At 42.5% G+C, this 26,825-nt stretch overlaps 1 protein-coding gene across 6 annotated transcripts in view; it reads left to right on the plus strand.

Moving 5' to 3' along the window:
* The window catches only part of triob (trio Rho guanine nucleotide exchange factor b), an 89,719-nt gene that overhangs the window by 29,280 nt on the left and 33,614 nt on the right, over positions 1-26,825 (plus strand). For 4 of the 6 annotated variants that reach the window (XM_030103248.1, XM_030103243.1, XM_030103245.1 and 1 more), the window contains 16 exons: positions 4,440-4,514; positions 5,791-5,905; positions 7,824-8,016; positions 9,260-9,364; positions 9,553-10,023; positions 10,704-10,826; positions 14,397-14,588; positions 14,903-15,034; positions 15,132-15,362; positions 16,553-16,675; positions 16,883-17,074; positions 18,860-19,029; positions 19,260-19,434; positions 22,979-23,174; positions 23,458-23,624; positions 26,648-26,767. In XM_030103248.1, coding sequence (XP_029959108.1) covers positions 4,440-4,514; positions 5,791-5,905; positions 7,824-8,016; positions 9,260-9,364; positions 9,553-10,023; positions 10,704-10,826; positions 14,397-14,588; positions 14,903-15,034; positions 15,132-15,362; positions 16,553-16,675; positions 16,883-17,074; positions 18,860-19,029; positions 19,260-19,434; positions 22,979-23,174; positions 23,458-23,624; positions 26,648-26,767 — 2,780 coding nt within the window. Of the gene's footprint in view, positions 1-4,434; positions 4,515-5,790; positions 5,906-7,367; positions 7,540-7,823; positions 8,017-9,259; positions 9,365-9,552; positions 10,024-10,703; positions 10,827-14,396; positions 14,589-14,902; positions 15,035-15,131; positions 15,363-16,552; positions 16,676-16,882; positions 17,075-18,859; positions 19,030-19,259; positions 19,435-22,978; positions 23,175-23,457; positions 23,625-26,647; positions 26,768-26,825 lie in introns of those variants that run through there. The other 2 variants (XM_030103244.1, XM_030103246.1) reach the window with 2 other exon arrangements.

Here is a 26,825-nt window from a genome sequence, read left to right on the forward strand (position 1 = left end):
GTGGCACGCCAAGCTGTGCAGATGTGCCATGCAAAGTCTAGCCTGTGGTCGAAATGACTGGAATCAAAAGGAATGAGCCCGTCCACTTTGGGGAAAGAAGACACAGAAATATGCAGCTGCAGCTAATTTTAGGTTATTGAGTTGGGGGAAGCTTTTATTCTTGTGTGTTACACATTGTTGATGCATTCTTTCCTCAGTACATGTCAATGATGCAATGTAGAAACGAATCTACAGCGATGTTCTGACAGAAGGATGTTGTCAGTGTGTGGTATGAAGAGCTGGGAACAACAAAGACAATCTGGTCAGTAGCAGTGTGTTTCCAGCTGAGAGGCAGGGCAGCATGAGGAAACGGATTAGCTCAACCTTTGTGTAACATCCTGTTAGCCCACCTCTTCTGCACAGCTTTGGGAATGTACAGATTTAAGGAGCAACTGCAGTGCAAATACAAGGGCTTCACACGTAGGGCTTCACAAGACTGAATCTGTCTCTACCTTTCTCCGTTTGCTCTCAAAATTCATGCAGAGTAAAAAGAGTGAAAGCGCAGCATACTCGCTGCATGGGAAATATTTTCACAGTGACTTTGGAATCAAGCTTTGCAAAATCACAGACTGAGAAATTGTTTTAAAACCAAGCATGAAACTGTTTCCTCCCACATGTGAACTCAGCCAGTTTGTCTTCAAGTCCAATGTAAGCTGCAATTTACCATCTTCACCTCTGTGTTCTGCGGTTCTCTGTATTACTGGAATATCGCTGTAAAACCCAGATGGGTCTGCTGACCTTTGGAGCCATGCTGGGACACCAATAAGCCAAAAAGAGCTTGAATTACTACCAAAATGTAACCTATGATTGGACTTCACTGTGCATGTAATGCCAATTGTCTGCAGTTTGCAGAGATGTGGCAGAAATAGTGCATGCTTGTATGCTTTTTTTTTTTTACCTTTTACTTCCTTTTCCACCAATTTTATTTTAATGTGATCTCATTTTCATGAAATCAAAGAAAATCACGTCATCGTTTCCCTAAACATGTTGTGGTGCCACAAAAAAATAGGATGTGCTTTGCCTACATCTTAAGATCGCTGCCCCACCACCATAAAAATGATTATGTTCTATTTTGTCACTTTGATTGATGTTTGCATCTGAGATCTCCATTAAGAGAGAGAGAGAATGTCAGCATGCGATTTCCCATGTTTGCATGTTCCTTCTGTTTGCATGCCCGTGCGTCGTGATACACAGCTCACACCAAAATAATCTTGTGAATTTGATCCTCTCATCTCAGTGTCATCAGCTTGTAATACTCTCAAACGTGTCCCCATAAGATATAACAACACAAATGTCACTTGAGGTGATAGCTTTTTTCTCTTCATATCCTTCCATAAAATTCTAAATATTTAATAAATACAGTAACTAGACTGTTAGCAAAAACTAACGCTTTGCGTTTCCACTAATCCTCCGGGGCACAGAGTGCCGGCTGTCAGTAGAATGGATTGCTCTCATTATGAGTTTGTTATGAACAAGCAGTCTGTGATTGAGAAGCTTTATTTCATGCTCAGCAGCCTTGGAAATGAACGGCTGTGGGTAGTGAGGGGAGGAGAGTGCCGTGCGAGTGTGTTTTCCATTGTGTGTGTCTCTTTATGTGTCAGTGTGTGAAACAAAAGGCAGTGATAGGACTGCATTGATCGATGTGTGTCATGTAATACTGAATTTCTGCTGCATATAAACGTGCACTTGCACTGCAGTCTTGAGTCTTTTTCTACTATTAATGGACCGTCATGCTGTGGGAGCGTCTTATATAAATTGATTCTGACCTTTTTATGAGCAGATGAGTGCGTATATATCCACCACTCGGCCAGATTTAGCTGGATTTGGTACTTTTTTAGGTGCGGAGTTCAGGTGTATGACAAAAGTTAAAGCTCACGGTGTGCTGATATCTTATATAAACCACCTCTGTGAGGAATATGTCCAGTCACACTTAACAGGAAGCATGTACGTATCTGCTTACGCACGTCAAAAGGACTATTAATGTGTGGGCGTCCCACCTTTTTACAAGGCACACAATCAAGTCTAAAACAGTGTTTTCAGCATTTATCCAACTGTTGTGATGCATGGTGTTTTTGTTACAGTCGTTCTGAGTACGTTGGGAAAAGGAATGAGAGACGCGTGCAGCTGGTTGGGGAGAGAGGAAGATCATAAAACCCACGAGTGCGATTTCTGACAGGGGTGCTCAGTTATTGGCTCTTTCTCGCCTCTCACCAGAGAATGAAGCCATTATTGCCACGTCAGTCCCATCTCGTCTCGGCCGGCTGTGACATTATCTGTGAGTCAGGTTATGTCCATCCAGCGTTTCCCGCAGTGAGCTGATGGACTGTCACCGCGGCCAGACTGCTGCTTCTAACTGCCTCAGAGCGCGGCTGAAATCAATATCGCAGGAGCCATTCAAACCTGGGGGAGCTATCTGGCTACCTCTGTCCTTCTTCACTCCTCTTCTGTGTTATTGTGACCACAACTCTGAGAATATTGGTACAATGTTGAAATTGTAAGTACAGACAGGATCCAAATACATCATCACAACCTTTTTTAAAATTGAGGAGTGAATTCAGTACCTTGTATTTTTCTCGATATTTTCTGTGCTTCTCTGTTCCCACCACTTCTGAATACACACTTTATTCTATCAACTCATGCCTTTCTTTTACTATTTCTCTCTTTATTTTGACCTGTTTCACATATTTCCTTACATCTCTTCTGGTTATAACTTAATTGAAAGGTGAAATAAATGTTTTGTTTGCTGAAATGTTGAAAGATGCTTTCTCTTCAGCACTTTTCTCACTGAGGTTAACAACTTCTCCTGAATCGTAAACTGAAATTAGAACCATGGATGGCTTTTCCAGAAGGGCGTTTCAGTTGGTGTACGTGTTCGGCCGTGATTCAGCAGTCCGGACACAATCTAATAAGCTCACCTCAGCTTTCAGTCCGTATGAATAAAATGTTTATAGTGCTTGAAAGTATTTGTTTTCCTCTTGACCCCAGAGCTGTATGATTTAAAACAGAGAACAACAGCAGCTTCTGCTGGCCTGTCACGTGAGATTGAGTCACTCTGTTATTGTGTCTTCTTCAGTTTGCCAGGAAAGAGGGAGCAGCAGGAGCAGTAGTGATAGTAGTAGTAGTAATAGTATCAGGAGCTAATTGTGTTCTGGATCGAATGATATTCTTGATTTATGTCATTATAGGATTGAAAACAATGAAGCAAATCCTTCATATTGTGAAGGGTTATATGTGTGTGCGCGTATTGTAAATGTGAGGGAGATGACTCACTGCTCGATGAGAAATAGCTGTGTGATGACGAACAACATCTGCAGAGTCCCCCGCCCACCTTCCCACCCACCCACCCACCGACCCCACACACATCCATACACCGCCACAGCCTCCTCATCTGCATGCTCTCACGGCCAGAGTTACAAAAGCTATCAATATCAGAACAATTGTTTTGCTTTTCGTTTCGTTCCTCGACGGCAGCCGTGATTTCAATCATGCATGGTTGTTCATTTACCTCCACTTAGTATTATAATGTAGAGACGGATCTCATTCTGTGGAAGCGGCATTCATTGCCATCTATCCACCACTACCACAATGTATTTTTTTGTTGGGAATTCTTTTCAAACTGTAAATAGCAGATGTGCAGAGAAAAGGCATCCTCCTGAATGTAAAATTTGAGAATTCCTTGTAAAATAACAGTTAAAGAGGATTGAAACTGTTATGATTAAAATATAAAGTACCATTCATGGTATGACAAATCATTTTCAGTTTTCATGCAACATTCTTTTAACATGTACATTAGATGGTGTGTGTGTGTGTGTGTGTGTGTGTGTGTGTGTGTGTGTGTGTGTGTGTGTGTGTGTAAAATGATATTTTCTTGTCGGTATCAGTCAGTGTGCCATCTGTTGAGGAGGCGAGGCAAAGGGGAAGACATTTGAAGAGCATCCCGTCATCGACTAGTCAAGTGTGTCATACAAGGCTGTGCTAAATATATGAAATGAAATGAAAGGCTTCTTGAAATCTTCCAGATTTTTGGATGCCTTAAAAAAAAAAAAATCACAAAAAGAAACAATGTTAGCAATTAATTTTATGTACCGAGCAACAGTGTGATTGCCTGTGAGTAATTACTGTATGAATTGCAATGTTTTTGATGTAAGACATTCCCAGTTTTGCCCATCTGTGTTGCTTTTCTCCCAATAATAATGTTGACTGTTCTGTTTTGAAGCTTTTATCTGGTGCAGAGTTTTGACAGTGATGTTTCTGAGTTTGTCTGAATCAGTTTCTAGTCAAAACATATTGATGTCAGTTTCTGGTAGCAATAAAATCTGTTTGAATTGCTGCTCTCTTCTGTTTAAAAACGCTCATTGTTCGTCCTGTTTTGGCTTACGTTTCTGTTTGTTTCTTTGCAGGGTTTCATCGCAATGAGGATATGAAAGCCATTGACGTGCTTCCCATCCTCAAAGAGAAGGTCGCCTTCCTCTCAGGTCGGATATGCTCACTTACCACATTTACTGCTGAAATGATGCTGATACTGGGATTTCAGCTTGATTTCAGGTTGGGGTTAGCGGTTCAAAAGTTCTTTTGCTTTCAGATGTTATTATAGTCCTTAAAGAGTTATGAGACTTATGTGCAGTGGTGCTTTATAAAAGATGGAAAAGAAACATGAATAAACTCTTATTCAGTGAAGTAATTTTAACGTATAAGTTAAGAAAGAACAGCATCACTTATTAAAAATTACAGATCACAACTCTTTGGTTGTTATATAAGATGGTCAAATTGAATGTACTTTTTGTAAAAAATGCACTATCTCTCTAGAAACCTATCTGAAATCGTCTTTGCTTCAGTGTTTCTCTGCAGACTAATGCTGGTTTATTAAACTGTGAGATTTTTGTTTACATGCATTTTATATATATGTTTTCACAGGCTCATGTTCATGGTCTAGATTTCATACTATTATTATTCAGAGTTAATTTAGTTAGTTTGTTTGAAGGCTTGCCAAAAGTTCGTTTTAAAATTTAGTTATTCATTTGCAACATTAGCATTGTTTATTTTATTGCATCATTGAATGCCACATGAGATTATTTGACATCTTAAATTGCAGGGAATTTGTGATGTTGAGAGGTCAGTAAAAGCACCACCAAGCTACAAGAAAAAAAAAAAAACAACTTTGTGTCAAAATGTCACAACATACATGAGTATAGTGTTAAATATTAATATTTATTTGTGTGTCATTGTTCACACGCTTGTCTGAGCCGTTTCTTTCTCGACCTTTACACCGTTAATTTAAACTAACTGCAGACGGATTATCTCTTCGGTGGAAGTCAGTGTTGTTTTTTACAGCCGTGTGACTGAAAGGTCATCATCAGCCTTGTCATCTGTGTGAATCTGACCCCCGACTCCTCACTTTGACTCAGTACTGTCATGACTAACTGCACATATTCACAGATGGCGCCCGTACAAATGAGCCGCCTTCATCTCACAGCAGTCCTGTCAGATCTTTTACCTTGAGCTCTGTTGAACAACAGACTGTTCCTCGTGGCTTTGTCGGTGATTTGTCCTGCGATTTCTTCTCTTGTGATTGTTTAGCAGCTGCAGATTCACTTTGATTCAGCCAAGATTTATACATTCGTTGTAGGTTCAGTTTAATACATGTATATCACAACGATGCTGCAAAATGAAAATAGATGCATTTTAAAAAGTTTTGAAGTGTTGATGATCTCAGTCAACCAGTTCAATGACTCTTTTTTTCTTGGTCAAAAGGTGGCAGAGACAGACGCGGAGGTCCCATCCTCACATTTCCAGCAAGGAGCAACCACGACAGAATACGACCTGAAGACCTGCGCAGACTCATCGCTTACCTGGCTACTATTCCCAAGTAGGTATTGTACCCAGGAGTCTACCTCCGAGTTGGGAATCTGTCTCTGCAGCTTTAATGAGCAGCTGCTGTTTGAGATCCTGGCTTAATCTGAAACAGACTCCTCAGCTCCCTCACTACACACAGCTCATGGCTTTCAGACTTTCCCACCTTGTTTGGATTTGTAAAACTGAAGCAAACCCCGAGGCCACAGAGAGATGGAAATGTTTTAGTTTGGATTTTTTTGTTGCAAACTCCTGTGCTAGTTGCTTGTTTCCTCTTTGGGAAAAGCATTCCTTTCTGTTGGATGCTACTCTCCCTGTTAGATTCTCTCTTTTTTTCACTCTGTTACTGCAAAAAATATTTTTAAGTGGTTTCACTGTATATTGTCCTTTCTTTATTCTTTTCCAGTATTTTTTTTAAAATCTGCTGGCTTTTCTTTGCCGTCATACCAGCTTGTTTTAAAAAAGTCAGAACATGTAGCCACAGGAAGTACCTGCAGAGTTGCGCACCCCGTATTTCTGTGCAGCCTCATCTTATAATCTAAAAGAACCTTTCCGTCACATTTAATACGGAGCTTCGGGCTGTTCTGTTTGGAGTCGGTTGGGATTAGCTCGGAGCAAAGCTCGCTCTCTGTTCTGCTACTTCTGATCTCCCCTCTGTGCTGCACTTGCAGGTACGGTGCTTTAAAGCATTTTTCACAGTGGAGTTGGGAGATTTGTCTTGAGGCGGGAGGTGGTCCTCATTGGTTCCTGTCAAATTAAAAAAGAAAAACGAAAGGGTCCGGGTTTATTTCTGTCAGGCGGTTCTTAGATTTCAGAGGGAAAATCAGTCACGTTAAACATCTGCAGGTGTGCAGCTCTCCACTGTGGACCTCACAACTTTATTGACTTTATGCACTTTGGGAAATGTTTGACTCGACATAATCCCATTGGTTCCAGGTCGGAGATGTCTCAGTTGAATCAGGCCAGATTTGGATTTGGTCATATATTCTGGAAGAAGTTTTTCCCTTTATCCAAATGAGTTTTTCATAGTGTAGTATAATACTGTAAATTTTTTAATATGTTTGAAAAGTTTTTAATAAAAAATACTGGCAATTTTGAAGAAAGTGATTGACTTTTCCACTGATTAGGAGGTTGTTAACTGAGGTTCAGTTTGAGATTGGATTTTCTTCTTTCTTCTCTTTCTGAGGTTTGATTTTCGCCGGCAACATTAAAAGACAAATGCTTTCAACTAATTCATACACGGTGGTTGATGGAGCTGAGTGTGTCCAACACCCCTGGAAGAGGGCAGAATTTTGAGTATGAATCAAATGAAATCAGCCCAGTTTGTGCAGTAGGACCTCCACTTCTTCTTCTAACCTTGATTTGTCTGGTTTCCGTCTAAATATTTCCTTTACCTCTCTCTCCTCTCTCTCTCTCTCTACCCCCTCTCTCTCTCCCCTCTCTCTCCCTCCCTCCCAGTCTCTCTCTCTCTCTCTCTCTGCTGTTCTCTGCTCGTTCAGTCAGCGATGTGTTTTCAGGAGAGTGAGGTCAGGGTGAGATAGAGCAGGAGGCCTGAGTGTGTTTCTGTGTCCCGGCTAGACTCGTTCAGATTAAACCTCTTAATAGTGAGAAACAAACCTTTTATGGACTTGTACAGCAGCGGGACTCCTGGTAAGTAGCAGAGGAAATTTCAACGCTTGAATGTTTTAATGCTTCTTTTCTCTCTGTTTCTCCACATGCTGGGGAGGAAAGGATCTTTCGACTTAAATTGTTCTTATTTTTTCACTTTTGGCTTCTTCGCAGACCTTTCTTTTACTGGCTTTTTCAACAGTTTCTCTCTGAACACTTTTGGTCTTGCCTCGTCACTACTTTCTCTTAATCAGTAAAATGCCTTTTAGTTCTCTTCATTTCCTCTGACCTCACTGCTCTGACCTCTGTTTCTGTGCTTTCTGCAGCGAGGAGGTGGCCAGACATGGCTTCACGGTCATCGTGGACATGCGTGGATCTAAGTGGGACAGTATCAAACCTCTGCTGAAGATCCTGCAGGAGTCTTTTCCGTCTTGTATCCACGTTGCGCTCATCATCAAGCCGGACAACTTTTGGCAGAAGCAGAGGACCAACTTTGGCAGCTCCAAGTTCGAATTCGAGGTGCGTGATGGTCTGACTGCTTTAGCTATTTATTTAACAAAAAAATGTTTTAATTTTAACCTTTTTTCACCTGCAATTACTGCTGTTATCGTCATTCAGGTCTGTTTGCATTTTCAAAGGTGCTTGATGACCGACCTTGTCTAATTCGGCATCTAATGGGAACAGTGTCAGTGCTCAATGCATCATAGCAATTTGTTTTTTAAATCAACGCATTGTTGCAGGCAGTTGTTCTATTAGCGTGGCCGTCAGGATCCTTCATGAGCTCTAATTGGACTGCTGCTCGGTGACAGTGGCACTATTCTGTCCCATGCGGGCATGCGGAGCTGGTATATTTAGTTCTGACCTAGTTACTATGGAAACCATATATATAGGACAGGGCCTAACTCCATCTACACTGTGGTGAGTTATAGGCTTAGATAAGAAACTTCTGTGTTGATTTTGTTGCATTAAACATGAGCTGCTTGTAGGCATTGATGGCCAAGTTATCTCTGTCTTCTCTCCCTGTAACCGGCTGCTCACGTTCAGCTGATCTTCAAACTCTCTCCCGTCTCTTCTTCACCGAGTCTTGTTAAGTTTTTACATCCGAGCTGAATGATATAGACGCTGCACAGCTTCCAGCTGCTAATGTGTTTGCGAATGCAGCAGTTTGCTTCAACAACCTGGAGTTACTGAGAAAACTCTTTCCTGCCTCATCCTGGTGGTTTCTTTCATAATTTATTTGAGTCTAGTATTGACTCAGCCTTTATACTTGGTGAGTTTTACATTTCCATTATTGAATAGAATGTTTTATTTTGCGTTTCATTTAAACTAATATGGTAAATTCACGGAAATAATATGCAACAAAAGGGATGTATTGATTACTGAGTTAGAATGCTTTCAAGTCATTTTGCAAGAGACTTTGACTTACTCCTTATTCCTTCGCTTCCTTCTGTTTTTGCTTCGAATGAGTTTACATTCCTGTATTTCCATCTTATTAATGATAACACGAATGTTGATGGGTTTTTTTGCCACCACACCTATCCAAACAAGAAACAAGCAGAGCTGCTAACGCCACACATTCTTCTCATAATCTCAGCCTAATGAAGGAAAATATTTGGAGGAATTAACATTTAATTGGGCTGGAATATGACGCTGCTGACTGTGTGAATCGTGGTGGGTTCTTTTCTGGCTCAGTCTCTATCATGACCTCCCTCTGTCTTTTCTCTCTTTTTTTTTTTTCTTCCAACCCACCTACTTGCACCAGACGGTGATGGTCTCCTTAGAGGGCTTAACAAAGATCGTGGATCCATCTCAGCTGACAGCTGACTTCGAGGGAAGTCTAGAGTACAACCATGATGACTGGATTGAGGTTTGCACTCATTTTTGCAAAAGTTGTTGTTTATGAAAGTTGCCTTACCTTCATATGTACCTTATTTATAATTCTGCACTGGAACATTGCATAGAAAGTCTCCTGAGACTTTAATCAGCAAGTTCTGTTTTCAGTACTTTTTTTTTTTCTTGTCGGAACTCGGAGGTCACCTGTAACTCTGATTTCAGGTGCGGCTCTCCTTTGAGACCTTCGCCAGCGATGCGGCGCGGGCGCTGGCGCGTCTGGAGGAGCTGCAGGAGACCCTGTCCCAGCGCGACCTCCCGCGGGACCTGGAGGGGGCCCGGCGCCTGATGGAGGAGCACGCCGCGCTGAAGAAAAAGGCCACCAAGGCGTCGGTGGAGGAGCTGGACACGCAGGGACGCCGGCTCCTCCAGAGGCTACAGTCGCAGACCGCGGGGGGCGGGGGCGGCGGCGAGGGCGGGTACGGCAACCGCGTCGGAGGAGCCAGCGGAGACTCCAACGACCATCATCTCGGCTTCCACGCGCACGCGGACGCGCACAATCTGGTGGCGAAGGTGACGGGCTTGCTGGATAAACTGCACGGGACGCGGCAGAACCTGCAGCAGCTGTGGCACATGAGGAAGCTGAAGCTGGACCAGTGCTTCCAGCTGCGGCTGTTTGAGCAGGATGCCGAGAAGGTCAGCGTGCCGCTTTGCTCTTTTCTGTTTCAAAACGATTCACATCTGTTTCCTCTTCAAGTTGTTTGATATAGAAAATTAAAAAAAAGAAGAAGATGAAATTCAGTTGGTGCTTTTCCATGTGATTAATTGTTGAATTTATGTTTCATGTTCCACTGCTCCAGTTCACTTCCTTGTGCATGAGTACAAGTTTTAGGCAGGTTTATGAAAACATGACATTAATCCAGACATTTTTAAGCTCTCTGATCGGTTTTCATCTGCATGTCGTCTCAAGCTTTACAGCTGAGCTGCACTCTAAGCCCGTGTAGACATGAAATTATGCACAAAATTCTAATTGATTTAATCTGAAATTGAAGGATGAATGTTTTGTGCGAGCACTTGAACCAAAATTCTTATCAAATATCAAATGTTTCTTGAACCGTGTGCTGAATGTGAACGTGCGTGTATGTAGAAATGTAACTGTATAACATGTCTGGACATAGTGGCGAATACAGAAGCCTGCTCAGTGTCAGGGCTGTAATGTAACACACTGTTAGCATTCACTAAACATGCAACACACATTTACACCTACAGGAAGTGTAACAGTGTCCGCAACAGACACGAATACTTTATTACAACCAAATATGATATAAGATTATTCTTTATTTTAAATGCTTTCTGTTGAACCCCCTTTTCTCCAGATGTTCGATTGGATCATGCACAACAAAGGGCTTTTCCTGACCAGTTACACGGAGATCGGAGGAAACCACCAGCACGCCGTCGAGCTGCAGACGCAGCACAACCACTTTGCGATGAACTGCATGGTAGGCCGTCGTCTCCGTCTCGGTTGTGTGGGCTCACATGCAGGAAAACACTGTCACACTTAGGCGCTGCAGTCACAAACCATCATCATTACTGTCATTCACAGCAGAACACACACACACACAGACACACACACAAGCTGGGACCTCCTAATTTTTACAACCTGTGTCTCAGAGCATCCCTTTCTTTCTGTGTAGCTTTGGCTCACTCTTCCTCCACCTTTTCACATTCTTCAGTCCTTTTCCTGTCGTTCTCAGCGCTGTCCTGCCTCGTCATGTCTTTTATCAAGGTGCTCTGCCCATTATTGACCTGTACTGCCACGACGCACTTCCTGTGTGCCGCCCTCCACCCCACACTGCTTCTTGCCTGCTCATATCTGCAGAATTTACTGATAAGTGTAGCTGAAGATATTGTGATTATTTTCACCACAAATGCAGTAATCCACTGGATTCCCCCCCCCAAATTTGTTTTCCCCATCTGGAACATATAACTGAACAAATAACCCAAAAACTGGGGTGGAGACAACAGACTTGTGTCAGCAGTTTGGTTTAATTGTCTCTGTGTTAAATAAGCATCTTCTGTCTCTCCGTTTTGTACAAAATGAGTCCAAAAATAACAGGAAAAGGTGTGAAATGTTGATTTGTCATTGTCTCTCTGTAACATTCGCTGCTCTCATTGTGCTGCATATGTCAGCACGGGGAGAGCAGCACCTGTGGCCTAAATCCTGAGTGTTTTGGCTGTTCTGGACTATTCTCATGTCATCATGGGAGATAAGGAGCAGCCACAGCAGTACAGGTTGAGAAGGAGCTATAAACTTTTTGTCAACAACAGGAGGAAAGACAGATGGAACCATAACCCAAATTAAATGTGACCACCACCCCCTCCACCCATTCTTCCACAGGAAACTGCGTTTCCCCTTCCTGTTGCCTGCATGGCACAATGGACATTCACTTTGTCAGTGAGCGAGGTTTCGTGGCGCTGACTGAGTCCTCTCAGTTCTGTGTTTTCTACATTTGGGAATATTTTTCAAAAGTAAATGTAATGCGGTTTGAATGGTTCGGATTGACTAAGCATTGACATTGAGCTTGCAGGATTTGAAGGCACAGATACACAAGTGAAGGTTTGGGCCATAAAAGACTTGCTTTAAGTTTCTGATGAAATAGGTCAGTGTTTTATTTGTTGGATTTCAGTATGTAGCTTATCCAGTGGAGAAGGTTTTTTATTACATTTTTGAGATTCAGGGCCTGATGCTTGTCCTCTGAAATCGTTTCTCTTAATTCAAGCATTTGTTCATCTGCATGTTGTTATATCCCAAACTCAGGAAAGCATCTATTATCATGCTGTTACTGATGGTACCGTATCTCTGGGTTTAAGTGGCCATGTGCTCTGTGTGTCATAATTATAGGCAACTGGTAGTTAATGCAAATTACTTTACGACATCTGAATAGACATTAGAACCTCCCTCTACTAGTATCAGAGTGAATATAATAATTTTAGATCGAAACCTTAACATGCTTAATAGTTCAGTATTTTTTTAAACAAAGCAAATCCAACCTGTTTACCAGGATCATGTTTTCTTAGTCCTGGAATTTCTGATCTCACCTTCTCATCTTAACTTACCTGTATCTGTCCCTAATGCACGGTGGAGTAGTGGTTAACACACCTCACAATGCAAATGTCCCTGTTTGATTCTGAGCTTGTGGTTTTTCCATGTGATACTTGCATGTTCTTCGTTTTCTTTTTCTTTTCACGCCTCAGTTTATCTTATATTTTATCTCAATCATTGTTATTTTAACCCTCTTGTTGTAATGAGTTGTATATTTCAGATTTGTAACTCTCTAGCAGGTTTTTCTGTAATGCAGTCACCGACCTGAAAATGCACAGTTGAAGGCGGAATTTCTACAGCTGAAAACTGAGCACGCTACGGACATTTTCATTTCATTGCAGAGAATTGAAGGATCCTATGCTTCATACATTTTATGATAATCATTATGTGGTTAGGGTGCAATAGGGAGCTGTTACCAAGTGACGGGTTTTCTGCATTGATCATTCTTGCTATTTTGCAAAGCTGGACTCTCTGAGGTTGACACCCAATTTTTATTTTTTTTATTCTGTTCTTTATTCACAAAGTGCTACACTCGGCATTCAAGGCTCCAACAGTCTCATTTGTTTCCCTTTCTTTAGATTTCTTGATTTATGCTCAATAGCATCGTCCTTCTTTTCCCACTTTCTTCATTCCTGCCTCTTCTTTCTCATTCACTCTCTTGCCTCTTGCTCAAGTTTAAATTAGAAATACCGCATCCCACGCCCTCCTCTCCTCCTCCTCCTCCTCCTCCTCAAAACCATCAGTTTTGGATTAAGTCTTCACCTCCCAGTGTGGTAGAGTAGTGTGTGTGTCACCCCCCCTCCTCTCTATGCATCCATGTAGGCACTTGTATATTTTAGGATGAAATTATTCTTGGAAGCCTTTTAGTTTTTTTTTTTTTTTTTTTCTTCCAAACTCGTGATAGTTTCCTGTGGTGCTCTGCCACATAAAATCTGTAACAAGAACCTCAGAAGCCGTTGCAGTGTTTAACGCGTGTCCTTCTTAATGGGATTAAAGTAGTTTCCCTGTGCACTGCTGTTCTTTTGTGAATTCCAGCCTACCCACTGTTGTGTTCTCAAGAGCTGTCGAACTCCCCTGATTTCACGTTTGAACTCTACTTTTGAGCACTTCACAGCCTCCTTTCTTTTGGAGCCGGCATCACACTTAATCTGGTGCTTTTGATGATTTATTTTGGACGGTCACATCCATCCTGAATCCAGCAAAAAAAAAACTCAAAGATGTATCTCAACTCTTTTGTAGGAAAAAGAACAAGGTGCATCACTAATCCAGCGTCGACAGACATAAAGAAAACAAATCATTTATGATTTTAGAGCCTGTTTTCCCAGTACCTGCCTTTGTTTTAGGGCTGTAGCTGGTTTTTGGTTCGTCTTCCTTTCCTGTTTTGTTTGAAACAAGCAGCGTAAGCCCAGTAACCGGCAGCAGGAGCAGTAATTGAATAGAATAATAACAGGCTGTTAGCACAGTTGTTAATTAGCGTTTGCTGATCCATGCCTATCAACACAAAACAGCTTGGAGCCCATATATTAAAAAAGACTGAAAGATTAAGAGGTAAATAGGCTTTTTTTATTATTCTCATGGGGGCATGCTTCCAAGCAGAATGACTTTTTAATGCCCAAATGCTTGTGTTTGTGGGGGAAGAGAGACATAACTCAAGACAAGGGTGTATTGACACGTATTTTCTATTATTTACTACCGAAGTGGATTCAGTTCTGGACACAATATTTCACAAACACTCTTTAATTGCTTTTCAGAAGCACAACCAGTCTTGATCAATGGAAGACACGCCACAGTTTCAGTTTCATGCACCATAGTGCATATAATGCAATAATACTGTGTCTGGCAGCCTGATAATTTACCTTTGCAGTCATTATTCTACAACTTCCCTTTTTTTCTCCCCCACAGAATGAGACGTCATTATTGGCCGTTCTTTTTAATCCTTTGCTGTCTTTATCTCCCTACAACGCAGAACGTGTATGTGAACATCAATCGAATCATGTCGGTGGGAAATCGGCTGCTGGAGTCGGGCCACTACGCCTCCCAGCAGATCCAGCAGATCTCAGGCCAGCTGGAGCAGGAGTGGAAGGCCTTTGCCGCAGCGCTGGACGAGCGCAGCACCCTGTTAGAGATGTCTGCCAGCTTCCACCAGAAAGCAGATCAGGTACAGATGCTCGGCCCACATGTGATGAAGACAAGACGTGTATTATTGCATCTTCTTCTTACAGCTGTGCATCATATGGATAGATACAAGATGCATAGATACATACTTTATTAGACCGCATATATCATTTGAATGATCAGCAATGATTTCTTTTGTTTTTGCTGATGTTTTCAATGCTTGAGTCAATTCTTGTCAATTATTGTTTGCATCGTTTGTATCGTTTGTATTCAGAGTTGGAAGCCCAGCTCCGATACACTCCGACATCATGATATTTATGTGAGTTTTTGAATCAATATCCTGTGTTTGATCCCCAGTACATGAGCAAAGTGGAGCCGTGGTGTAAGGCATGCGGTGAAGGAGAGCTGCCCTCTGAACTTCAGGATCTGGAAGACACGATTCACCATCACCAGGGATTATATGAGCACATCACCACTGCTTACTCAGAGGTCAGCGCACGAACTCCAACAGGCCGCATTCATGCTACTGGCAAATATGTCTGACTGTACTCTGTCCTTTTTCTGCATCCACACATGTACCCAACAGGTAAGCCAGGACGGGAAGTCTCTGTTGGACAAGTTGCAGCGCCCTTTGACCCCCGGCAGCGCTGACTCGTTGATGTCGTCGGCGAACTACTCCAAGGCCGTGCACCACGTCCTCGACATCATCCACGAGGTTCTGCACCACCAGAGACAACTGGAGAACATCTGGCAGCATCGCAAAGTGCGGCTTCACCAGCGCCTGCAGCTGTGTGTCTTCCAGCAGGACGTACAGCAGGTACGACGCGTCTGCAGAACCTCACTCTGAAGAGACCTGCGCCTCAAACAGGTGGTTTTGTGCGGAAACAGCTTACCAATCTTGGCCTGAGGTCTCATTTGGCTCCAGTGCAGATTGAAACTGCAGTGTTAGTTTTACTATATAACATACTGCTCGGTTCTTTTAAATATTTTAGCAAGATGAATCAAATTTTAATTTCCAGTATTACAGATTAAATTAAAGTGAATGTATGATTACAGCACATTTGTATTCATTGTCAGCATTGATTTTTTTCTTGAAGTTTGTCATAGTTTTAAGGGTATATTCTATAAGAACCCTTTGAAAACAGAGGGTGTTATACGAAGGATCATCCCCAGCTTTTTCAAAGCTTTTTGATATTCCTCCTGGGTTTTTTTTGACTGTATTCCTCTCTGTGTGACTCTCTGGATGGCGGCGCGTTCAGTTCAAAATCATTGAGTTGGCGCGTGGAGTTGTCTTTGCATTTTTTTACCCCGAGGACATGAACCATTCCCTGCCCTCTCCCTTTCTCTAAATCTGTCTTGCTGAATGTCTGTGCCTCTGTCTTTCCTCCTCTTCTATCCGCTCTTTCATCACCCTTTTCTCTTGGTAGTGGTTTCCATGGTGATGCAATTTACTGTCACATAAAGTGTCGAGGGCATTGTGCATGTGTTCATGTGTGTTGGCCCATCAAAATATTCTCTCAGAGACCTTGAAAAATCTCTTTCATTACCCCACATAGAAGTGGATGTAGTATAATAGAAAATAATACTATGACGTCCGGAGATTCATGGCTAATCACAGTCGAAAAGGAAATATTGATCCACTTCACTGCTTTAGATCTCCTGCTAAGTACAACACGAGCGTTCATGCTTTTGTATTTTACACATGACAGAATGCAGCAGGAGAGGGAGAATAAAGGGGGACATGAGGGGCAGATTTAGCCAGTAGGATGGAGAGATGACATCTACTGTATGGACTCCTGCAAATGAAGACTGCTGATTAAAGCCTTTCTGGTCAATTGCGCCCCCTACTGCCTGAAAATATGGACTGCACTTTAACTTTATTGTTGCACAGTGTAATTGTGAATATATTAACCCATGGTTTGTTTGTGTGTGTGTGTGTGTGTGTGTGTGTGTGTGTGTGTGTGTGTGTGTGTGTGTGTGTGTGTGTGTGCTCATGTTTCCTTTAAGGTGTTGGACTGGATAGAAAATCATGGAGAAGCCTTTCTCAGTAAGCACACTGGTGTTGGGAAGTCGTTGCACAGAGCCAGAGCTCTACAGAAGAGACATGAAGACTTTGAGGAGGTTGCACAGGTGAGGTTTTTTTTTGGTTTTTTGTTTTATATCGCACTCAAATCCCATATTCAGTGAAAAGTGAGCATTGCATATGTCGAGTTAAGACATTAATTGAAAAGAGTACCAGTTTTCCTCAGCACTCGACTTAAACTTAAGCTCGACTGTAACCTTTTTCCAGTTTCTGCTTTAATTTGAAAGATTAAATACATTATTTTGCCATTACAGAACACCTACACCAATGCTGACAAGTTGCTGGAGGCAGCAGAGCAGCTGGCTCAGACCGGAGAATGTGACCCTGAGGAAATATACCAGGCGGCTCACCAGCTAGAAGATCGCATCCAGGACTTCGTGCGTCGAGTTGAGCAGCGGAAAGTCCTGCTGGACATGTCTGTTGCCTTCCACACACATGTTAAAGAGGTGTGTAGTCTTCTGTCCTCTGCCCCTGCAGTATTACGGCAGTTTTATTAATTAAGTGTTGAAGGTTTGGATTTTATATTTCATAGTGCTGGAATGTAAATATAATGAGTGGAAACTTTCACCTTCATCAACAACTGACTCAGCTGTCGTTTCTGGGCTCATGTTTCTCACATCATGATGAATGTAATGCAACAAATTATCAAGTATTTGCCAAGATGCAGCAACAGTGATGGTTATTTTTTTCATTTGCACAAGTAGCTTACAAACAGGATCCATCAGCTATCATTTAAAAAGGAAAGATATCTAGAAATGCTTAATATACTTCATCAAGGTCCGTCAGACGTACAATTTGAGGTTAGTTTAGCGCACCAGGAAAGCAGTTTAAATGCTATATAATTATAAGCATATCTCTGCCATTACAGTTTTCACATTATAGCTAAACCTGTTTTTTACATATGCATGTGTGATGGTGCCTGTTTCTCCAAAATACTGAATATGTCAATAAGTCCTTTGCCTATGCTATGTGCATATTAAAACACATTACTAACCAATGTAACTTTATCTTCTGTAGTCATGACTTTGAAACTGTTAGTAGTTCATATTTACTGAAAATCCTGCAGCAGCAAAACCGACCTGCGTGTGTTCAGTATGATGCTAATCACCGTTTGACTCCTGCCATCAGCCAGAGTGTTGTGTTAACATGAATGTCATGTATTGCAAATCTTTGACTGTCAAAATTAACCTCTAAAGAGTGACAAAGCAGCGTGCTCTGCATGTGTTAACACTACATCCTGTTTACAGAGACTCCTAGAGACAGTCAGAGTTATTAATGAAGCTAGTCTTTAATGTCCATATGGACTAATCTCCTTCATCCCATCTGTCAGCTCACAGAGGCTCACGTGTGTGTGTGTGTGTGTGTGTGTGTGTGTGTGTGTGTGTGTGCGTGCGTGTGTGTGTGTGTGTGTGTGTGTGTGTGTGTGTGTGTGTGTGTGTGTGTGTGTGTGTGTGTGTGTGTGTGTGTGTGTGTCACTATGCATGTTTTCGTCTCCGTGCGTATGTTTGTACCAGGAAACGCTTCCAGCTCTCCTCCTGCCCGTCATGTCTTCTCGTTCTGTTGAAGTCGTTGGATTCATTCCAGCGTTTTCCAAAGCAGCCATTTACAGTGGAGACAAAGCATGAACTGCATTATGGGACGGGGGGATTCATCTGTGCTGATTGCCATGTGGCAGGCCATTAAAAGCTCTGCCTTCTGATGTATTTCAGCAGATTTGATATTCCCAGCAACTGATCTTTTTTATTTTTTTAAAGCACTTTTTGTTCAGAATGAATGGATTCTGCTTGTGTACTCATAGTTGGCCCCGGTTTTTACGTAGATGCATAGCAAGGTAAAACAAAGTGACTGACGAGAGCAACACCAAAAGGAAGACACTTTGGTGTCGGCAGTGAAGGTGTTAGACCAAAACTGAACGCCAAGGTCTCTCTCCTGCAGTGTGGACCGTGTGCCAGGGCTTCTGTACACTGAGCCAACTCACCCAGATGGCTAATCTGTTACAAAGATGACCATTCACAAAACACCAGCTTTGAGCAGAGCTGCTTGGATTTGATTCCTGTCTTGTGTTTTGACCGTCCATTTGGCGGCTGATTGGCGCTGCTCTGTGTGTCTACCCCACTGCTGTCCAACATGTGTCTGCTGATCGCAAACTCGACGCCCTTTCTGTCTGATCTGTTGGAGTTGGTCACTAGACTTTTAACCCGTGTTTTCTTTTCTGTCTCCGGCGCTGCTAGCTGTGGACGTGGCTGGAAGAGCTGCAGAAGGAGCTGCTGGATGACGTGTATGCAGAGTCGGTGGAGGCAGTGCAGGACCTGATCAAGAGATTCGGCCAGCAGCAGCAGACCACCCTGCAGGCAACGGTCAACGTCATCAAGGAGGGCGAGGATCTCATCCAGCAGCTCAGGTGACTCCTGTTCTGCAGTTACTAGAGAGATTCAGAATTTTGCACAGTATATTATCTTGTTGGAGTCTGTTTTAAGTTTTTCAGAAGTGCTCGAAAACATTATCATCTGAATGAAAGGAAGATGGTAGAAAAACAGCAAAATGAAATCAACTGATGGGATTTTCCCCGACAAGCGATGAGATGTTAATAAATCAAAGCTCAAAGTCATCTGGTTTGACCTCTGCTCGCAGAGACTCGGCCATCTCGAGCAACAAGACTCCCCACAACAGCTCCATGGCCCACATCGAGAGCGTGCTGCAGCAGCTGGACGAGGCCCAGGGCCAGATGGAGGAGCTGTTCCAGGAGAGGAAGATCAAACTGGAGCTCTTCCTCCAGCTCCGCATCTTCGAGAGGGACGCAATTGATGTGAGTAGGCGAGACGAGGATGCTTGGTGCGTGATGAATATGTATTTTGCTGCTTTATCGCGCCAAGGTCTTGGGAGAAAGTCAGCAGGAGATTGAAAGGCATAGAAAAAGAGATGAGGGCTTGCATGTGACAGATCTGAGTTTGACTAATGAGCTCTAAATAATACATCTGGAGCAAAGTTTTTACCCATTCGGGTAGGCGGAAAGGTGGAATTGAGACAAAAAAAAAAAGGTGATATGAAACTATGAGGAAAGTTGGATTTAAAAAGAAGTTTTTTGTTTTGTTTCTCATATTGTGTGGTAAAATAAAATGAATGATTCCAGTGCTAAAAGATGGGCGTATACAGGTAAACCAGAAGAACTGTGGCCCTGGCAGCTGTTTGAATCCACAGTGACGCTCACACGTATATTAACAAAGTATTTAGTTCAACTTGATGCCTCTCATCCACCGACTCGCTCCTCTTTCGTCCCCCTTTTCCTCCTAACTGGCAATTTGCGCCACTGAATCTGCTAATTCGCTCCCATCCCACTGTGGCAGTGAGCACTTTACTCAGCTGGGGATCAGATGCGATGACTCCTTTTGTCTTAAACACTTTTTAATGTTCCTCATAATCTTTCACCGTCAAATCAGACTTGTTGACAGACGGCGAGAGACGCAGGCTGATCGTGTGTCCATGAGTTAAGCACAACAGAAGAAACTGGTGTGATTAATGAAAATGGTTTTGTGGAAAAAACTTCTAATCCTTTTTATTTCAGTCTGAGCCTTCTTTAAACCAGGCAAGCTCCGTTAAGATGGAACATGTCTTTTAGACAATGGGCTTGGTTGTGGCAGCAGCAGCAGCAGCACAGCTCAACCATTAGAAAAGTAAAGAACAGAGGTTGTGAAACACTCGAATACAGACAAATAAGACAAGATTATGTGTTTCCTGGAAGTCAGATCACGCTTTTATGTTGTCCTCCTTCAAAAGAGAAGACAAGCGGGAAAGAGTTCGACCCAAAATGGTTTCATTAATAAACACTAATAGATCATGGGCTTCGTGTGCTGAACACACAGACGTAGCAGGATGCTGTTATGAGTTCGACACTCTGTAAGCTGCTGTGAAAGGCGCCGTTGTGCTGGTCGCCACTCAGCTGGCTCGCTACTTTGTTTCCTCAACAGCTCGATGAAGTTCATGTGACATTCATCATTATCTCGAGGGCGAATCCTCCTGACTTTTCCAGTATCGCCGCCACTTTTAATGTAATAATAAATGAAGTTCATTCACGATCGTCAAAAGATGGATCGCTGTGGAAAGACACATGACAAATCCCAGTACTTCTGATGGCTTTTGGAGCGACATGAGCCTCTTCTAGTTACTAAAGTTATCTTTATTCTCCTTAAGTATCAACCGTAACCACAAAAACATCTGACAAAGTTATAAACACATGATTCTTATTTCGCAATGACATTCGTGTTTTGTTTTTGTTTTTTTTTTTGAGAAAAATGAGAAAAGTGGTTGGTTTGACTCATCTTCTCTGTGTTAACAAAAGCCTGTATTATTGCTTATGAGGCTGTTTGGTGTGCAGTTTAAAAACGTCTCCGATCAGAGCGAACGGTGCTGAATCCGCCCGCTGAGCACTGACGCGTTCCCACATGGAGACGCTGGATTAAAATGACACAGAGCAGGAGCATGAAGATGGGTGGAGGAGGCGTTTTGTTTCCCTCCACTCCCTGCCCCCATGCACATGCACTCTCAGTCTGACACTCCCTCATGCCTCATGGAGTTTATGTGTGTGTGTGTGTGAGGTGAGCACATTGGTTAAGGTGAGATATGCACTCATCCTTCAGTGCTCCTTCTCTCACAATAAGCTCTGAATCTTTATACGCCACCGAGAAAAATCCGGTCGGGGAGGCTTGTTTCCTCCGTCAGACCTGGTCAATGACGGAAATGGTCTTCCTGTACACAGAGGGCATTTTACTCAACTGCAAAAGGAGAGGGGGGCATGGTGAAAATAAGTGCTCGGTAAGTTCTGTCACACCTTGTTGCCAGTTTTGGAAAATCGTCATGTTGGTTGAAGTGGATATTATGTATTACAGTTTAACAAAGAGGCTTAATAAGATTACCGTAGTCAGTCTGTCAGATTTTATAGAAGGGGACTTTCTGTAAATCCACATTCCTGCACAGTTTTCAATGTAGAGAGAGAATCATGTGCTTTGTTGCAGTTTATCTTGCTTTTTGTATTAAAATATTCAAAGCGGATGTGAACTAAGAAGTTTTCACTCATATCTTGTCTTTGTTTTGAAAGCAGCTTTTACATAAGCCATGTTCAGTAATTTCAAAGTTGCTTTCTCAGTGTATTTGTGCCATCAGTGCTAAGGTCAAAGTCAAAGTGCAGTATGACCTTTAGATTGACTCCTGATTTATAGATAGAAAAAAGTTTGTGCCACTCAGCCTGCTCACACTACCTGTGTGTACGTTTGTGTTTTTATTTACATGTTGTAGGAATTTGGAAAACTAAACAGCTTATATTGGTTGTGACATTCAGCATTTCAGCGTTTCTGTTTTCCTGAAACCACATTAATTCTGGTATCTTCTCCTCCGGCTCTCATGCTCCCTGTCATTCCACTTTGTTTTGTCTTCTGAGAGACATATTTGTATTTTATAAAGTGAAAATGGCAGCTGCCAGAGCTTCTCCGTTTCCTTTTCATTCAAGCACGCAGATTGAATTTTACTACTGTTAGTAACCGCTGCGTAATAACTCAAGTTACGGAAACTTCATATTGGCACATTTTTGGCATGCATTCGTAAGGTTACAGGACATCTGTGCGATCGGGACCCGCACCAGTGTAAAACTGCGCACGACTGTTGAAATAAGATCATTTGATGGATTCTGCCTTCATAAATCATGTTTAGTGTAAATATAACTCAGAAAAGCCCAGAAAATATGTAATTTCACACCATGCCAAGACCAAGATAATAAATTTTGAATCATTATAATAAAACTAGCTCCCACAGAAGGCAAACGTAATTTAAAAAAACAAACGAAAAAAAAAACATCTATTCACATTTCACCATTATACTGAGCAATAGGAAGATAATCTTTTGACAGTTTATGTGATATCCACACACCTGTGAGTTAGAGGTGAAGAAAATAAGAGGCTCCCAGACGAAGCTGGCCGGTGCCAGGACGAAGGTGCTCCTGGCACCGTGATTCAGCGTGTGGGCTGTCAGCGACAAGCTCTGACATCTCCGTACATCTGCTCTGCCAGCCGTGCATCTCCAGAACATAATATGTTATTCTGCTATTATGGAAGTCAGCTGAGGTGTTGAGTTACAGCAGTTAAAGTGTCTGGGCTGGCATTCAGAAAATCCCTCAATCACAACAGCATCACGAAGCGCCTCGGATATTTATGTGAACTCGAATGTTTCTTGGGGGGAAATCGCTTTTTGTTGTGCATCGACCTCGACCCTGACCTTGGCGGGGTTCAAATCCCCGTCATCAAAAGCTAATCGAGTCAGACTCATCATGTAAACTGGTGTCTTTTTTTGTCTTTTTAATTCAGATCATTTCTGACCTGGAGTCGTGGAATGAGGAGCTGTCCCAGCAGATGAATGACTTTGACACCGAGGACCTGACGCTGGCCGAGCAGAGGCTGCAGCATCACGCCGACAAAGCGCTTACGATGAACAACCTCACCTTCGACGTCATCCACCAGGGACAGGAGCTGCTGCAGTATGTCACAGAGGTCCAGGCATCGGGTGAGTGAGGGCAGGGAAATCCATTTAAACCCACTTTATTTATTCTAAGGCCAAGTGCTGAGGTCACTTATAGCTTAAAAAATGCTTACTTCTTATGGCAACTGCATGCCCTCTTTGACTTCTGTAGGTTGTTTATTCACTGTATTCCCTCAGCAGTATCATCACATGAACTTTAGTGCAAGATAGCTGCAAACGTTCATCTCCATTTATTACACTATGTTTGACCGAAAAGAGTGGCCTTAAAACACACTAATGAGCAGACGCTTGCCTGTCACTCCTCCAGGCGTGGAGCTGCTGTGTGACAGAGACGTGGACATGGCCACCCGAGTTCAGGACCTGCTGGAGTTTCTCCATGAGAAGCAGCAGGAGCTGGACCTGGCGGCGGAGCAGCACAGGAGACACCTGGAACAGTGTGTCCAGTTGAGACATCTGCAGGCTGAAGTCAAGCAGGTACGTGCACTGAAGAAGAAGATCGGCGCACGAGCATCTAGGAGAGTGTGGGCGGGACTTTGTTGCAAACCTAAAAGAGTGGGTCTGAAATGCAAATGTATTTGCCGATGAAGGAGTGGTGCCCACGCTGTATTATACAATCAGATGGAGAAAAAAACCTCTATATGTGTGCTGACACATGAGTGTTTGGGTGTCTTGTTTTGGATACAGCAACATTCACAGTTGTCTGTTTTCATGGACTTGTTTGATTAGGATTATGGTCGGACTGATAAGTGGAAAGTCATTCTACCGATTTATCGCTCCAAGCTGTCTTGCTGTAGCAGCAGAGTGTGTCTAAAAGGCTCCGGTTGGTTCTGTCTGTACATGACCATGGGTCGGTGACTCATCCAGTGTCAACAGCCTCTTCTTCTTCTCTCTCGCTCCCTGTCCCTCCACTCGTCTCACTCTCCTCGCTCGGTCTGCTTCTCAAAGTCTTTCTTTCAAACACTGGATGCTCAAACAAAATGTAGAGACAGATCATGAACGGACTGTCAAGTTTTTAGCTGAAACTGTAGAGATGTTTTGAAGAAGGAATCATTTGGGTAGTAGTGGTTAGCTCTCTTGCATGATAACAAAATATAATAAAAAAAGATTTTGTGCTGTTTGCTGAAACTGCTTTCTGGTTTCATGCACTCAAAATGTGACGTTCCACTTTATACTATCATATTTTTACAGTCTCTGTGTTGCGTGGCATTTCATTTAATGAAACCTCATTTTCAGACAGACACATAGCCAGTGTAGTGATGCTAAAACCGATAATATATGTTCTCTTTTTTTAATCAGTGAGTACTCAAGCTGCAGAATTTTGAACCAATTGTAGTTTTTCCATTTGTAGTTTTGGGTAATTCTAGTTGCAGCTTGTTAATTTTTTGAATTATCTCCATATTGAGTCAGGAGTTCTCAAGGTTGACTGGTGTCTGTATTCACAAAATTTCAGTGAGGGATCAAAAGCACCCGTAGAGATTTTCAGGGTGAGGAAGTGAAATATGCTGCACTGACCCAATCATTGGAAGCAGACTGAGGTCGAGAAACGTCACAATGAGCAAGGCTAAAGCTGAATTTGGCTGCAGGAAAAGCCTTTGACAACATTTCAGGCTGTAAATGGCTGCAGAGGGTCCTTCCCAAAACTTTAGCTATCATGTTTTTTTCAACATGTGTGTCTCTCTCACAATGTTCTTTGATTCTAAAATATAATCAAAGTTGAGGCATGCAGATTTACTGCTGAACTAATTATTTCACCACATACTGAACTGGTGGAAGCACATCAAGTTGATGTCAAGTCATCAACTTGACAAATGATGAAGGAGTTGGATGTTTAAATTCATTCAGTCTGGAGTGGGTGAAAAAGAAAAACAGCTCTGACTTTACACGAAAATAGAAAGAAGTATGGACGTATGACTTTAATACTACCGGTCAGCCAGTGTGCCGTCAGCATCAGAATACAATATCAGTGAGACAATCATCTGGAGCTGTGCTGCCTGCTGATCTTTCAGAGCAAAACAAAAACAAACGTACGGGCAATTTTCACATCAAGGGCTCTTATAGTGCTGCGGCCGAATAGCAGCGGGCTGGAAGCTCCTGCTCCCGTTAGAATAATGAAAAAGTGAACAGAAGCAGCAGCAGAGAGGAAATTGAACCAAAGTGTTGCGACTCAAAGGTTACTGTGTTTAAACATTTCAGATGTACTGTGGCATCGTGATGATTGAACAGGTTTTCTGGTGCTGTATAAGCATGACGTTTATTTACTTGGCTAGACTTGGAGGTGTCGTTCATAGAAAGGCATTGCTGCATATGCAGGAATTGAATCAACACTCAGAGTGAAGTCAACATCAAATGCTTTGATGAACAGTGGTGCCTGGAGAAAATGTGCACATGCAAACTCCACACAGAAATGACCCCACGCCCCACTGAACCCACCTCATTTCAAATTAAATACATGCTCAACCGATTTTCTGAGATTAATTATGTTCTTTTTTTTTTTTTTTTTCAAGCACTTTGCTGATCTTGCTTTTGTCACCCACTGCTTTCCATGGGAGAGTTTAGCTCATATAATCTGAGCTCAGGATCCTGCAATAGGGTCTGCACCCTGTCAGACACAACCACAATCTGGTAATTGCACAGTGTGCATATATACTGCATATGATGCAGTGTGGCAGCTCCAACTTTGCTGCAGTTAGTCCATATTTCCTTCATTTATCCAAACCCACAGTAAGTTTAAGATTAGGATTTTAAGACCGTGAGAAAGTTTTGAATGAACTGAAACGAAATAGTGAACAAAAGTGTCAGCTATAGTGTGAAGAAATGTTATAATAGCATAATCTATCTGATCTATTTAAATAACATTCAATTCTACATATTACTGCTGTTGCTGCTGGTGCAGGGTTAAATTTGGGGGGCGTGTCAGTCTCGCCACACGTACCTGTAGATCCTCTAAAACTGAATAGCTAACTTGCGTACCTGTCCCGCCTCGGGGCGCCGGAGGCAGGAGTGCGGCGTGTGGCGTCATCACTTTTATAGCCTCGCTCCAGTGGCGCTGCCGCTCGTCACCCACACAGCAGATGTGCTCGCTGAGTCAGAGAGAGGGAGGCTTGCTGGAAACACTGCCCTCTGGATAGATGTAGGGCAACAAAGCCATGAGGAAATGGGACTTCTGTGTGTGTGTGTGAGGCTGGGGTGAAAGCAGGGAAGCGCTACAAAAGATGAGAAAATTAGTAACCGAGGAGCAAAAGGAAAGTTAAATGTAGAGGTTGGGGAATGAAAAAGATTTTAATACCATTGAGAGACTGAGAATGTTTTCTTTGAACAATTTGGATGAAACATGATGGATAAATTATTAATAGAACATAAAATATAACAGTACAGATTAGTATTTCAAAAGAAGAGCTTACACAAATTACCAGTGTGTTTTTCATTTCATGTCTTTAAAGAGCTGCTTTAGTAATGATTATTAAATGTGTGTGTGTGTATGTGTGTGTGTGCTGTAGGTCCTGGGTTGGATTCGAAACGGCGAGTCCATGCTGAATGCAGGTCTCATCACCGCCAGTTCGTTACAAGAGGCCGAGCAGCTGCAAAAGGAGCACGAACAGTTCCAGCATGCAATAGAGGTAAAGGAAAATACAAGCTGATCTGTTTTTCCTCCACAAACTTTTTTTTTTTATCAGG

The sequence above is a fragment of the Salarias fasciatus genome, chromosome 11 (assembly GCF_902148845.1).
Source record: "Salarias fasciatus chromosome 11, fSalaFa1.1, whole genome shotgun sequence".
NCBI classification, from domain to species: domain Eukaryota; kingdom Metazoa; phylum Chordata; class Actinopteri; order Blenniiformes; family Blenniidae; genus Salarias; species Salarias fasciatus.